The sequence below is a fragment of the Erpetoichthys calabaricus genome, chromosome 9 (genome assembly GCF_900747795.2).
Source record: "Erpetoichthys calabaricus chromosome 9, fErpCal1.3, whole genome shotgun sequence".
Taxonomy (NCBI): Eukaryota; Metazoa; Chordata; class Cladistia; order Polypteriformes; family Polypteridae; genus Erpetoichthys; species Erpetoichthys calabaricus.
Window position 1 is genome coordinate 107227205 of NC_041402.2, and position 16799 is coordinate 107244003.

Consider the following 16799-nt stretch of genomic DNA (forward strand, 5'->3'; position numbering starts at 1 on the left):
CCCGGACTACATGCTGATTGAGTGGCTGAAGACTCTAATATTAACCTCTATGAGTAAGAGTGAGTAATATAGAATTAACGCTGCATCCATAATTGGTTCAGTGGTTATGCTCGATACTGCCGAAGACATTACTTGTGCCTCGAAATCTCACAGGATAAAACACATCTCACTGTGTTACAATCGTTTTTGCAGGACTTAATTTACCTGAAAACATACAGGTATTTGATGTGCACAATGGCATTTGGAAGAACCCATAATAGCACTACACCGCATGACTTGATTGACCGCGCTATTGTTGATAAGTGCAAATATATTTGAAGGCCTGAGGGCGATTAACGTGACAATATATCGCGAAACATGAACCTGACAGATGCAAAACTGCACACGCATTTACAAATTACGCCCGACATAATAGAATAGGGAATTAAATAACAACAATTATTCATCCCGAACAGCAGATGGCAGCAGAGTATAAATCTCTAACAATTGTTTACAGTGTCTGTCTCCTGAGCTGCTTAAGTCGTCATCATGGCGGCGCCGACTGATTTGGATTATGTCTCTTTTGGGACTCCTTTGGAGCTACTTTCTGAAGGTAATTGGTCAGATTAATGTAATTGTTTACATTAACAACCCATTGCTGTTTACTTATTTCTTAGGATGTTATGTCCTCTGCTTGCTTAATACATACAGGTGGAAATTAAGTACAGATGGTATTTTAAACGTGCTTAGACAGTAGCCTGTGATACCTTTGTATGTCAAGTTTTGTGCGTTTTTAATATTGTTTTTTTCTTAGTAGCAATGCCACTATTAATAGCTGATAGTAATGATTTTTGAGATGCGGAAGCTAATGTAGCTTGTCTGCTGTATTGCCTGGATAGGTTGATCTATTTTATAGGCCAATCACCCAGAATATCAATCCATGTTCTTAAAACACTTTTCCCACTGCTCGAAATGGGAGCCTCTCATGGTAGGATCAGTGGTCAGGCTTAAACAAGCTTTGGATAAGTTACTGCTGCCGATAGGAAGATTATCTCTTTATTAACCGCGGATGGGAATGAGAACGCTGCGGTCCGACAAGGGGTTGGTTCTTGCTTTGCACCCAGTTCGACGGATAAACACTATAAGTTTTAAAGAAATCTACAACACCAGTGTTGTCCTTCCAAATTTCGGAGGTGGAATCCTGTACATACTGCTTCGTTCCTGGCACACCTGTTGAGGGCTATACAGTCCAAATGTCGTGTGTTCAACCTTTCCATTTAAGCGTGGAAATAATTTTTAACCTTTTTTTCATGTATATACTTATTTGTCTCAAATTTGGCCTAATTACTGTAGTAATTTTGTGGATTTCTAATGTGAGTCAGTAACGGAGCCAGAATATTATCAAAGAGTTGGTCAGTTATTTTACTATCGTTTGACATTACATACATTACAATTGCCGTTATGAAAGTTAAGTAAATATTTTTTCGTTTTTGGTGACGGTTAAGTTCATGTATTTACGAGGCGGTGTCCCATTACACTCTCACCTTTTGAATATAACTGCGTTTCCAGTATCAGCGAGCGAATATGTCCTCCATTAGGTTATTGCCGAAATCTCTGTACAGTACACCTTTGTCAAAAAAGAGCGTGTCTCTCGGTATACTTTATTTGAGCCACTTGTATTTGTATGTTGTAATAGAGAGTCGCTATAACATAAATCTGGAATTTTTAGTACTGATTTAGTTGATGACTTGTGAATGCCTGACCTTCTCGAAGTAGTTGTAGATTTTCCAGCTAATTCAGTATTTGTGTAGGTAGCAATCCTATCGCTAGTCACCGAACTTTTCAGCTAGTTACACGTCAGATAACTTGAGGGATTGGTAAAATTTAGTCTGGTCTTATTTATTTTTTTAAACTTGGGCAGACTTGCTCAGTAGATTCCCCATTCATATACTCTTTACATCTACTGCACTTTAGGAGTTACATATCAACACCGCTATTAAATTAACTTCACAGTGATAAAGTAAGTTTTAAATAAATGTTTTAATCGAAGGGGATGTGTAATATAAAAAAAAACCCAGTAAAATAAAGCTGAACTACAAAACTGGGTGTGCCAGTGGGCATAGTGGGTGGGCATTGGTCTCTTCGTGCTATTTAGTGATCCATCCAGCCATCCATTTTCCAACCCGCTGAATCCGAACACAGGGTCACGGGGTTCTGCTGGAGCCAATCCCAGCCAACACAGGGCACAAGGCAGGAACCAATCCCGGGCAGGGTGCCAACCCACCGCAGTATTTAGTGATTTGAAATTTTAATTTGTGTACAATGTAAATTTTTTTTTTTGGCTTGCACCATAGGCCGTCCTCGACATTTATATATTTTTTTCCTAATACCTATAAACTGGATATATATTGCAGAAAAGACAAAAATACCTTGATCCTTGCAGTGCTGTTAATGGTGTTAATGTAAATTCAAGAGAAACTGGTGTATCAGATGTTTCAGAAGAATCATTTCTGGAATATGCAAATTCAATGTCAAATGCTGTCAGATATATTCTGGCACTCCGTGTAATGAATGTCCTCATCCTATTTTATAGGCAATGTGCAGGAGCATTTGAGAGCATCTAGTCAAATTGATGCTGTTCTTGAAGTGAATGTTCATTTTTCTGCTTTATGTGCTTTGTATTTATTGCAAGACTCTACCCAAGCACATTCACATTGTGCTGGATGTATGTGCTTCACAAATATTGTACTCTGGTGACACAAGTAAAACAATTTCTGTTTTAGAATTGCAACAAATGTTCAAACCATGAGTAGCTTTATCATCCCATAAATATATATATATTAAAAAAAAGTTTCTTTGCCTACTTTTGACCATTCACTTTGTTTACCACGATTGTTTTAATGTGTCATATGAGGCAAAAAAAAGTGACATAAGCCACATTCTTGAGTGTAAATCTATTCTGTTTAAATTGAGATTGAGAATTGGATGATAGGAATTGAACCAGAATTCAGGACCACATGCAAAAGTGCCCTGTATCCAATCAAAAAAAAAAAAAAAACCCATCAGATACCTAGTGTTGTGTGTGTTTTTGGGTGTTTTCATCAAAATATGATCCGCATCAGATATGTGGAAGTCACAGAAAAATCTAAATCATTTTCACATTGGAGTGGTAGTGTAAACACAGCCCTCTTGTAGCATGATATGCATTTTGGAGCTATGTACTACAGTGACAGTGAGCTGATAATTTATCAATAGGACTGCAGCAAATTGGTATTTTGAAAATTGATTACTCAATTTTCAATTTCATAATATTGAATATTGTAATGAATCAATCATCCTTGTTGAAAACAATAGCTGTAAATTAGAAAAGTTATGACAAATGATGTTTGGTATACAGTAGTTTGATGGATTGGTAGCTTTAGTCAATAAAATGACAGAAAATAAATTTGAAACGTTTTCACTTAAATTCATTTTTAGCGTCTTTTCTTTCACACTTAAATTTAAGGAGAAAAAATATTTCTTTGTACAAAACAGAGAAAAGACAAGCAAAATGACACCTTTTATTGGCTAACTAAAAAGATTACAATATGCAAGCTTTCGAGGCAACTCAGGCCCCTTCTTCAGGCAAGATGTAATCAATTCAAAATAATGTCCTGAGTTCTATAGGAGAGGAAAATAGCCATATTCTATTAAGTTCCAAGCTTTGTAAACTTCAGATAAGCCACTTGAAATCTAGCCGTGAACTTGAAGAGGAAGCAAGTAAATGTTTTTCAGTTCAAACATCATTCTTGAGGTTTTCGGAAAAGTCCTATCACAATGTTAACTGACTTACTCATCAACAAAACCACTATTTCCCATTTAGCTGAAAAGCTTAAATTTGGCAGGATGTTGTGTCTAAGGCAGTAGGTATCTACTAAGAAAGGACTTTTTAATATATTTAAGGGTTAAAAAAACCTTCAAAAGAAAAATTGAATACCCCTAAATCTCAAAAATTCCTTGACAGATAGGGTTGAAATTTGAAGAAAATTATCTGACACTTTTTTTTTTTTTTTCTCTCATTTAATAATGCTGTAGCAAGTGGGACATTCTAATCCTGTTTCCCCACAGCACTGACAATGATCGCATTGGAGAAATGGGGCATGCCAGTTCATACACATGAAGGCCATTTGTAGAAACGAAGTGAGCGGAGCAAAGTTTTCCAAAGCTTTAAAAAGACTCATTTAGCAAGTGCTTGCCAGACCCTGAAGGACTGACCATAGTCAAATTTACACAACTGATAGACTAAGAAGGGTAATATATATTAACCTTCTACTCTTCATCTTATCTAAGTGGGAAGTACAATTCCCATCAGTCAGTATGTTTTTCCAGGTTTCATTAGCACCCAGCAAAGGGATCGTTACTGAGCCTCGTGGGGAGAGTTTGGAGGGCTGGCGCATCTCTCTGAACTGGTACCTCATCGAAACCTAACCACATTTTTTTCCCATATGATCAATGTTTGCTTCAGTATCTGTGGTTTCCATTACCTACCTACCTCCCTCCTCCTCTCCGCATCATATGTAATTTGAATGACTTTATTACACTAGGAATTTTTAAAGGAGAGAGTACTTTTGACAGAAATTTAAATTCGTGATGTCTTTGCATTTTATTAACACTAGAATCCCTGAAGCCTATGAAAAAACTTGTAATCCCAGCCCACCTTAAATTCCTTTGCACCTCTCCATTAGCATCTTTTGTTTTGTAAATGTGTCGATCAGCACAAGCAGCCTGCTATCTCACTACCCACCCCCCACACCAACGCAGCACAAGTCGCAGAGAAGATTCTCAGAGCTCAAGTCTGTTTATCCAGTTGTGAGGTGCCTGGAATTGCAGAGGGTAAATAATATATCGTCATTTGGAATACATACATTTCATGTGTGTTCCGTGTTATGCAACGATCTGTGTAAAGTTAAGATGAAGTGTGAGGCAGGAATTGTTGAACACATGACTGAAAAACTCAAATTACCTTAAAAAATTAAAATATTAATTTTGGTCCTAAATATATATATTTTTTCAATTACACTTATGATTTTGTATAGCTTGGGTATCACACAGATTTTTTTATGTTTATAGGTAATCCATTTCCTGCTAGTGAGAGAAAGATAATTCTCTCAGTAAGAATTGGTATACAGTGATCCCTCGCTATATCGCGCTTCGCCTTTCGCGGCTTCACTCCATCGCGGATTTTATATGTAAGCATATCCATATTACTAACCGAGAATGCTAAACCGGATGATGGACGCAGGCACATCCGGCAATGGGCCGTAGCTGCAAAAAGATGTACTGCGCAGGCGCTAAAAACAGTCCGCGAGAGTCGGCTGAGGAGCCGAGAAAGGCGGACAAAAGAGGGTGAGAGAGGCGGATGAGGGGCCGCGAGAGGCGGACAAGACCACAGAAAAAAGGAGTGAGCACAGGAAAAATGGAGAAATGAGGAAACGCAGGCAAAGCACGAAACACATTGCACACGAGACTAGACCCAAAAAAAAAAAAAATAGAGGCTCGCGCACAACAGCAAGGCACCCCCCCCCCCCCCCCACAGGCACCGGACGGGACACACACCAAGAGGGGGATTCAACAAGCCCATGGAACACAAAACCACCCCACAGACCCTACAAGCAAGGGACAGGACACACACAAACAGGGGGATTCAACAAGACACAGGAACACAAAAAGAAAGAAGACGCTCGCGCGACAACAATCCTCAACCCCCCCCCCCCCCCCACACACACACACACACACACACACACATCCATAAGAAGTGACACCCAAAGCCACATATTCTAAAGTGAACATCAACACCTTCACACTAGACAGCATAGGTGTCAGCATTGGTGGATCTCCTTACAATAAAGCACTATTAACCGTTCAACTGCAGAAAAGGAAACATATTAACAGTGACTGCGATCCTCCATATTACTTATCCATATTTCGCATGCTGAGAAAGAAACAAGTCATGAATACACGGTCACGGGTACAAAACGAAAAGGAAAGGATAACAGGAACAAACACACGAACACGAAAGAAACAACAAAATAGACGGCTATGCAGCATAGGTGGTTCTCATTACAATAAGGCACTATTAACCGTTCAACCGCAGAAAAGGCTCCATATTAACAGTGAGTGCAATACTCCTTATTACTTATCCATATTTCTAAAAGAAAAAATGACTCGACTCCAAATACGCAAAGCTCAACTAAAGCTTCTAACTAACGATGTACCTAAAAGTAAAAACTTTATGAACTGCATTAGATCCTACAATAGTTCATTTAATATGCACAAATCTACATCCTAGATCCACATGACGCAAACTATCAATCAAAGTGCTGCATCGCAACAGGCACGGATTCAAAACGAAACACCTCCCGTCTCAGACATACGTTAATGGCAGCGAAGGCTACAACGGGCTTCTCACACAGCACAGGCAAATCGATTACAGCTCCAAAACAACACGTCCCAAATACTACACATGCAACAACGCGCCTCTCAAACGGCACAAGCAAAACATACACCAGGAAAATTCATTCGGATTAATGAATGTCATTTGCAATCATTGTCATTCAGTTCACTTCCCTGAAGAAACAACTGGCAATACAAGTTATACATTTACACGTTGTTGTCAAAAGGGTCAAATTAGACTGCCTTCTTTACTTTCATATACTGAATATCTACAGAAGCTTATAACTGACGATGTACCTGAAAGTGAAATCTTTATCAACTACATTAGATCCTACAAATCGGAATCCACTATGAACATTAACGGTGGCACTGCACGTGACATCCGTCTTGAAAAAATGTTGTTTATTGATGAATGTTCAATGGCATAAACAAACGTTTATGAATAATAATATTCGATTTGGAGGAAAGGTACTTTTATGAGGAGGAGATTTTAGATAGTGATTAGCTATTCTTCCAGATGCCATGCACTCAGCTATTGTTCAGTGCACCTTAAAATACGCAGACAATTGGCATTGCTTTCAAAAGATACAGTTAGTAAAAAAGATACGATGTCCAGAAACAGATCATAACAATTGCTTATTACAACTGAGAGATGGTACACTCACCAATACAGATGGACTTCACCCACATATTATTACAATTCCTCAAGCCTTTATCTGCGACGACTTAGTTACAGAGAGATTTGGAACAGCAATCTCATTAGACCAAATGCCCCTTTTAACACAACGCACTATATTATGTCCAAAAAATATTAATGTGGAAAACATAAATACCCAAGTCATTCCATTACTTCCTGGAAAGACACAACTCTTTCTAAGCTCTGACAAACTTGACTCTGATCACAACAATAACCATCTTAAATGACCTTACAAGTTCTGAGCTGGAATTACCTTTTACACTTAAACGGTGTGTACAAAGAAATTTTCAAATAAACCTTTACACTGTGCCACACACTTTATTGTTTGCTTTCTATTTGCATCATCTACACCGTCACACTATTCTATATCTCATTCATACATCACGCTCTTTGTCATTCCCAACACCAGGGGTTGGCGAGCGAAGCGAGCAGGGGGCGGAGCCCCCTAGTTTAAATATATATCGCGGATTTTTCGCTGCTTCGCGGGTTTCTGCGGACAATGGGTCTTTTAATTTCTGGTACATGCTTCCTCAGTTGGTTTGCCCAGTTGATTTCATACAAGGGACGCTATTGGCAGATGGCTGAGAAGCTACCCAACTTACTTTCTCTCTCTCTCTCTCTCTTGCGCTGACGTAGGGGGGTGTGAGCAGGGGGGCTGTGTGCAGCTGCTTCCTGAAGGACATGCTGCATGGTGCTTCGCATACTTAAAAGCTCAAAGGGCATTGACTTTGTTTTTCTGTGGCTCTCTCTCTCTCTCTTTGTCTGCTCCTGACAGAGGGGGTGTGAGCTGCCGCCTTCAACAGCTTTGTACCGGCGGTGCTTCGCATACTTAAAAGCCAAAAAGCCCTATTGATTTTTTTTTTGACTGCTTGCTTTGCACTCCTTTGAAAAGGAAGATATGTTTGCATTCTTTTAATTGTGAGACAGAACTGTCATCTCTGTCTTGTCATGGAGCACAGTTTAAACTTTTGAAAAAGAGACAAATGTTTGTTTGCAGTGGTTGAATAACATTCCTGTCTCTCTACAACCTCCTGTGTTTCTGCGCAAATCTGTGACCCAAGCATGGCATTCTAAAAATAACCATATAAACATGTGGTTTCTACTTCGCGGATTTTCCTATTTCGCGGGTGGCTCTGGAACGCAACCCCCGCGATGGAGGAGGGATTACTGTATCACATATGTTCTTAATTCTAAGTAAGGCTATCTTAGGAACATTTTAGAAAAGCTTGTCCCTCATGGATAATTTTAGCCTCTTTGACATGCATACTGTACCTTTTATAAAACTTAAGAATTATAAGAAGTTGTATGTACAGCATATTTACAGTGGGGCAAAAAAGTATTTAGTCAGCCACAAATTGTGCCAGTTCTCCCACTTAAAAAGATGAGAGAGGCCTGTAATTTTCGTCATAGGTATACCTCAACTATGAGAGACAAAATGAGAAAAAAAAAATCCAGAAAATCACATTGTCTGATTTTTAAGAATTTATTTGCAAATTATGGTGGAAAAAAAGTATTTGGTCAATAACAAAAGTTCATCTCAATACTTTGTTATATACTCTTTGTTGGCAAACGTTTTCTGTAAATCTTCACAAGGTTTTCACACACTGTTGCTGGTATTTTGGCCCATTCCTCCATGCAGATCTCCTCTAGAGCAGTGATGTTTTGGGGCTGTCGCTGGGCAACACGGACTTTCAACTCCCTCCAAAGATTTTCTATGGGGTTGAGACATGGAGACTGGCTAGGCCACTCCAGGACCTTGAAATGCTTCTTACGAAGACACTCCTTCGTTACCCGGGCGGTGTGTTTGGGATCATTGTCATGCTGAAAGACCAAGCCATGTTTCATCTTCAGTGCCCTTGCTGATGGAAGGAGGTTTTCACTCAAAATCTGACGAAACATGGCCCCATTCATTCTTTCCTTTACACGGATCAGTCGTCCTGGTCCCTTTGCAGAAAAACAGCCCCAAAGCATGATGTTTCCACCCCCATGCTTTACAGTAGGTATGGTGTTCTTTGGATGCAACTCGGCATTCTTTCTCCTCCAAACACGACGAGTAGAGTTTTTTTCATCTGACCATATGACATTCTCCCAATCCTCTTCTGGATCATCCAAATGCTCTCTAGCAAACTTCAGATGGGCCTGCACATGTACTGGCTTAAGCAAGGGGACACATCTGGCACTGCAGGATTTGAGTCCCTGGCGGCGTAGTGTGTTACTGATGGTAGCCTTTGTTACTTTGGTCCCAGCTCTCTGCAGGTCATTCACTAGGTCCCCCCGTGTGGTTCTGGGATTTGTACTCACCGTTCTTGTGATCATTTTGACCCCACACATCTTGCGTGGAACCCCAGATCGAGGGAGATTATCAGTGGTCTTGTATGTCTTCCATTTTCTAATAATTGCTCCCACAGTTGATTTCTTCACACCAAGCTGCTTACCTATTGCAGATTCAGTCTTCCCAGCCTGGTGCAGGTCTACAATTTTTTGTTTCTGGTGTCCTTTGACAGTTCTTTGGTCTTGGCCATATTGGAGTTTGGAGTGTGACTGTTTGAGGTTGTGGACAGGTGTCTTTTATATTGATAACGAGTTCAAACAGGTGCCATTAATACAGGTAACGAGTGGAGGACAGAGGAGCCTCTTACAGAAGTTACAGGTCTGCGAGTGCCAGAAATCTTGCTTGTTTGTAGGTGACCAAATACTTATTTTCCACCATAATTTGCAAATAAATTCTTAACAGACAATGTGATTTTCTGGATTTTTTTCTCATTTTTTGTCTCTCATAGTTGAGGTATACCTATGATGAAAATTACAGGCCTCTCTCATCTTTTTAAGTTGGAGAACTTGCACAATTGGTGGCTGACTAAATATGTTTTTACCCCACTGTATATTATATCGTAATGGTTTTGTTGCTCAGCATTTTAATGATTTGTTATATGAATGGACAAAACATTAAAAATTTCCAAGATTCCTGAAAAAACAAAGCAACATTTCTTTAGAAATGGTTTCTTTTGGTTTTGTTTCAGACGAGCCTCTTAAAAGACCGGTTCCACTACAAGAACAGACAGTCAAAGATGAGAGAGGAAGAATCCAGCGTTTTCATGGAGCGTTCACCGGAGGCTTTTCAGCAGGCTATTTTAATACTGTGGGATCAAAAGAAGGTAATTTTTAATATGAAAGTTACTTTTTTGGTATAGGTATATTTTAAACAGTGCAATTTCTGCACATTAATTTTAGAATGAATACATTTTTGTGGCTTTGGTATCCAAGTCAAAAGTGTTTTTCTATTTTAATATGTTTGAGATAATAATACACACACACATGCTCACACTGAAACTAATACCAGTTTGTCAAATGCTTATTATAGAAGCTTATAATTCAACTATTATGTCTTTGTTGGTCACTGTTATGTAGGTTACTGTATTTGAAATATGATGCAGTGTTTTTATTAAAGGTATTTCATACTATAAATGTTCACATTATTCTCAGACATCTTCCAAATGTATTGCCAACTTGCTCCTTGAAAAATTATGCTTGTTTGCATGTAGTCTTTCAATTCCTTGTTTATTTAATTCTATGCACATCAGCACTGAGAAATATCTGCCAAGTTCCAACATGAATTTATTACGATGATTTTTATTCTAGATTTTTTTTTTTTTTTTTTTTTTTTTTTTGTATCAAGACATTCCAATTTTCATGAAAAAGTATGTACTTTGCAGTTTCCAATGACTTTACACACTCTTACACGTGTCAACATTCAGAGAAACCTGTGCTATAAAATAAAGCCCTTAGTCTTTACATATCCATTTGTTAATTCTGTCTTTATAGATTGGTTATATGTATTAAGACATTTCAGTTTCACATCGAAATTGTGAATCTGCCATTTCCGAAGATAAATTCATCTGCGTCAGTTTTCAGATTGGCCGATCTCTATTAAAGTCACTTACCCTTTTTACCAGGCACATTTATTTTTTTGCAGCTAGCATTGATATATAAAGGCATTGTACAGTGGTGTGAAAAACTATTTGCCCCCTTCCTGATTTCTTATTCTTTTGCACGTTTGTCACACAAAATGTTTCTGATCATCAAACACATTTAACCATTAGTCAAATATAACACAAGTAAACACAAAATGCAGTTTGCAAATGGTGGTTTTTATTATTTAGGGAGAAAAAAAAATCCAAACCTACATGGCCCTGTGTGAAAAAGTAATTGCCCCCTGAACCTAATAACTGGTTGGGCCACCCTTAGCAGCAATAACTGCAATCAAGCGTTTGCGATAACTTGCAATGAGTCTTTTACAGCGCTCTGGAGGAATTTTGGCCCACTCATCTTTGCAAAATTGTTGTAATTCAGCTTTATTTGAGGGTTTTCTAGCATGAACCGCCTTTTTAAGGTCATGCCATAGCATCTCAATTGGATTCAGGTCAGGACTTTGACTAGGCCACTCCAAAGTCTTAATTTTGTTTTTCTTCAGCCATTCAGAGGTGGATTTGCTGGTGTGTTTTGGGTCATTGTCCTGTTGCAGCACCCAAGATCGCTTCTGCTTGAGTTGACGAACAGATGGCCGGACATTCTCCTTCAGGATTTTTTGGTAGACAGTAGAATTCATGGTTCCATCTATCACAGCAAGCCTTCCAGGTCCTGAAGCAGCAAAACAACCCCAGACTATCACACTACCACCACCATATTTTACTGTTGGTATGATGTTCTTTTTCTGAAATGCTGTGTTCCTTTTACGCCAGATGTAACGGGACATTTGCCTTCCAAAAAGTTCAACTTTTGACTCATCAGTCCACAAGGTATTTTCCCAAAAGTCTTGTCAATCATTGAGATGTTTCTTAGCAAAATTGAGACGAGCCCTAATGTTCTTTTTGCTTAACAGTGGTTTGCGTCTTGGAAATCAGCCATGCGGGCCGTTTTTGCCCAGTCTCTTTCTTATGGTGGAGTCGTGAACACTGACCTTAATTGAGGCAAGTGAGGCCTGCAGTTCTTTAGACGTTGTCCTGGGGTCTTTTGTGACCTCTCGGATGAGTCGTCTCTGCGCTCTTGGGGTAATTTTGGTCGGCCGGCCACTCCTGGGAAGGTTCACCACTGTTCCATGTTTTTGCCATTTGTGGATAATGGCTCTCACTGTGGTTCGCTGGAGTCCCAAAGCTTTAGAAATGGCTTTATAACCTTTACCAGACTGATAGATCTCAATTACTTCTGTTCTCATTTGTTCCTGAATTTCTTTGGATCTTGGCATGATGTCTAGCTTTTGAGGTGCTTTTGGTCTACTTCTCTGTGTCAGGCAGCTCCTATTTAAGTGATTTCTTGATTGAAACAGGTGTGGCAGTAATCAGGCCTGGGGGTGGCTACGGAAATTGAACTCAGGTGTGATACACCACAGGTTATTTTTTAACAAGGGGGCAATTACTTTTTCACACAGGGCCATGTAGGTTTGGATTTTTTTTCTCCCTAAATAATAACCATCATTTAAAAACTGCATTTTGTGTTTACTTGTGTTATATTTGACTAATGGTTAAATGTGTTTGATGATCAGAAACATTTTGTGTGACAAACATGCAAAAGAATAAGCAATCAGGAAGGGGGCAAATAGTTTTTCACACCACTGTAAGCTTTTCATGCATAAATAACACTATGATGATTGCCTGTGTCCTATTGCTTATTGTCCTGTCCTGAATATGCCTTTCTTGCAGTAAAGGAATGATAAACTCCATTTTGTTTTCCCCTCAGCCTTCCAGGTGCAGGTAGGATGTTTGGTAATCAATCAATGGTGATGCCCACGTCTCCCATGCCAGCACGGCTGGTGTGCCTGTGTCTTCACCTTGTTTAGCTTATACATTTCATGCAAAATTTTAGACATCCCTGTCCAAATTACATATTTTTTATTGACATTTGAAGTAAAAAAAAATAGTAAATGCAACTTCTGTAGCAAGTTAACTAAAACAGTGGCATTTTCATCAAAAAGTATAGTTATGATTTATTTGATGAACTAAAAGTACATGGTAAATGTGGTATTTGCAAACATTTTGGCAAACTACTAAGTCCTTTCTAACGCCTCCTTTGGCAAAAAAATCTCTGCTCATAAACATTTCTGTAGCCAGCTATGAGTCTTTTGAATTCTTGTTTTGGAAAGATTTTCCCCATTCTTCCTTGCAGATTGTTTTCAGCTGTGAGAGATTTGTATGTTGTCTTGTGTGCACTGCACGTTTAAGATCCATTCACATATTTTCAAATGTTCAATGTTTTGCAATGCTTAGAGCTATTCCAAAACCTTCATCTTATTTATTTATTTATTTTTTTTTTAGGTACTACATTGATTTAAAAAACACACTTTAAAACTGTCTTGTTGTAGAAGCCATTTCTTTCCTCTAAACAAACCCATTGTGGTTGTGACCAAAGGTTTTGATTTTTGTACTTAATCTGTCTACATGTCTCTCTTATGTAGTGTTGCTTCGATGAAGGACACATCCGTGTAAATCTGGCTGCACTGTAGAGCTGTATACACCCCTTTACTGTCATATGGGGGTTCTATTTGTCACATTTCTTGGTCTTCAGGATCTTGTATTGACCTGAAAAAAGCTAACGTTTACAAGTATCATAAATTTATACCCAATGTCCCATATATTTGTCTTTCTTTTTTTTCTCCGTGCTGCATTGACACTGTGCACCAGAAGGTGTGAGCTTATTCAGTGCAAGAAGGAACATGCAGGTGGCCATTTACTGTGTGCTATAACCTGTTCTATTCTCTCAATTATGATCACGCTGAATCCATCCCGCCCCTCCTGATCTGACTCTAAGTAACAGCACCAGCATAAATTCACACCCAATCTGATGCTGTTCATTTTCGAATAATATTGCATTAGTGCAATGATGTTTTCTGATTGGTACTATTCAGGTCATAAAATTATTTCTTCATAATGTCGCATATATTGTCTTTTTCTTTCAGGTATGTAATAGAAACCACAGCATATAGAGAAGTGTACGCATTGCAACAGGTACAAATGTCGTAAATGTAGGAAGGATGGTCCTTGCGTGTGTGTGAACTGTTAACATTTGAATTTGATGATTGCATATAGCACTGAACTTACCACTCTGTAATATTCTTTCCTCTGCATGTCCTGGAGTACAAAAGAAACGGCAACATGTGGGGATTGGCAAAAGGGGGGGTGGTGGGGGGGCGGTTGGTTAACATGGTCACTGATTATAAGCGCAAGATGTTATGCGAATGAATGTGAATAATATTGCATCCGTGCCACGGTGTTTTACGAAATGTACTATACAGGTCATAAAAAGAATAATTTCAAATATCATATATACCTATGTCTCTGTTTTTTTTTTTTTTGGTTTTTTTTTGACATCATAGACCATAAGGTGCATACTAATTCAGCGTGGGCAGGAACACTCAATAAAACTGAATAAAAAAAAATCAAGTGACGGTGAGATACGAAGAAGGCAGATTCACAAGTGTTTGTGTGTCAGCTTTTATCCCTCTAGATCAGAGAATGTCCAGTTCCATTGCCTCAAAACACCACTCACATCTACAGTTATTCCCAGTTTTAAATAAGAACTATCAGTGTTCTGCAGCTGTGGGGGGGATGGAATAGTAGGCTGCTTGCTGCTTGTCTTTATTGGCACATTTACAGGACAAAAGACTGTGATGGAGAGGTGCGAATGGATTTAAGGTGGGCCAGATCTACAAGTTTTTTCGTAGGCTCTGGTAATTCTAATGTTAATGGCTGCAATTTTATATGAGTTATTTGTGCCTAAGTTTGTCTGTCTTTACCTTTACTCTCTTTGCCCTTTTACATGTACTTTGTTATTTCTTTTTACATTTTATTGAATTTATTAAAAGCAAGTAACATTCCATACAAGTAAGTCAAACTTGACAAAACTAATTTCAAATCAGCCCCCACCCATGAGAGAGAGCAAGGCCAACAACCAGAGTAAAACTTTAAGAGTAGAAAAAAATGGGGAGAGAATCATTTTCCCCCCAATATAAATGCTTATTCTAAAATGTTATTGATTAGGTCCTGCCAGGTTTTAACCCTTACACCACTGGAACCAGCTATATTTGGTTCCCAATGCAATTTGCCAGTACGCCGGAACTGAGTATATTCGGCAAAGTATATTCATTAAATGCTGCAACCGGCTAAAGTTGTTTTCCAGTGCAATTTGCCAACACACCGGAGCCGAGTATATTCGGAGATGTAAATTCATTGAATGCTGCAACCCGCTATAGTCGTGTCTCAGTGCAATTTGCCAGCACGCAGGGGTCAAGTATATTCGGCGACGTACGTTCATTGAACGCCGCATACCGGCTATAGTCGGTTCTCGGAGCAATTTGCCAGCATGCGGGAGCTGATCTGTCAGTGCCGTACATTCGTTGAGCAACCAGCTTATGACCACTGCTGGCCCCTGCAGCACTGCAGCCTCACTCTCTGGGATTCAGCCGCTGCACTAGACTAGCCTGCAAGCATCAGTGTTTACCTCTGTGTGTTCACGAACAGCCAGTTCAAGGGCAGTTGGCTCGGTGATTTACTGAATTTCATCAATGGTGTCAGTTGCACCATGTTTACTGAATTTCATCAATGGTGTCAGTTGCACCATGTACATATAATAATAGATTATTGCAGTAGTTTTATTTTATTAGTTTTTACAGTTCATTGGCAGTGTGTAAAATGATCAGTGTTGCAGTTGTGATGCTGTTTGCATGAAAAAGATGTGTTTCATTAAAATTTCACATTTTCTTTGTGAATTGTGACGTTTACTTAAGTGCAGCGAAAAAGTATTTGGCATCCAGGGATGCATTAACCTCCATGTATGTGGCAGTTTAACACTAGAATTACCAGAGCTTATGAAAAAAGTCATAGATCCGTCCCGCCTTAAATTGCTTCTTAAAACTGTTCTCACCTCTCCACCAGCGTCTTTTGTCATCTAAATGTGCGGCTATTCCATCCATGAAATGCGTGTGTTCCAAATAATGATCTATTATTTCCACTCTAAAACTTCACTTCACTCCCAGATAATCAATCAAGGCATGAGCTGGGAGAAGTTTGTGCACGTTCTAAGTTGGTGGGGGAATGGAATAGCTGGCTGCTTGCAGCTTGTGTTTATCAGCACATTTAGATGACAAAAGATGCTGGCGGAGAGGTGCGAACAGTTTTAAGGTGGGCCGGATCTACGAGTTTTTTCGTAGACTCTGGTAATTCTAGTGTTAAGGGTTAAGAAAAGTTTTGAACAGATCCTCAGTTTTTTTTTTTTTTTTTTTTTTTTTTTTTCCCCAATTTCAAATAGTATATAACATTAGGTACCCACTGACTTAAAAGAGGTGGGCAAGGATTCTTCCATTTGAGCAAGATAAGTCTACGTGCTAATAGTGAAGTAAAGGCAATTGATGGATTAGGAGAGATTGTGGCACCAAGGCTGTCTGAAAGGCATTTAAACATTTTGGCCCAGAATGATGTTAATTTCGTGCATGCACAAAACATATTGCCCAATGAGGCTGGAGCTCGATTGCATAGATAGATAGATAGATAGATAGATAAATGTGCTCAATAAAAGATTTTAAAGTTGAATAATTGTATGCTTTGTCCATATGGAGCTAGAATGAATTCTGTGTATGGCTGCCTTCCATTCCTTTCCTGAAATGTCGAGTAAGAGATCCTTTTCCCACTGTACTCTGGGATCT

General features: G+C 39.0%; 1 protein-coding gene across 2 annotated transcripts in view; it reads left to right on the plus strand.

Moving 5' to 3' along the window:
• Positions 1 to 488: 488 nt before the first annotated feature.
• Positions 489 to 16799, plus strand: part of gpatch1 (G patch domain containing 1) — a 206805-nt gene continuing 190494 nt past the window's right edge. For both annotated transcript variants that reach the window (XM_028810057.2, XM_028810059.2), the window contains exons 1-2: positions 489 to 592; positions 10129 to 10263. In XM_028810057.2, the coding sequence (XP_028665890.2) occupies positions 529 to 592; positions 10129 to 10263 (199 nt within the window). In that variant the 5' untranslated portion in view covers positions 489 to 528. The remainder of the gene's footprint in view (positions 593 to 10128; positions 10264 to 16799) is intronic.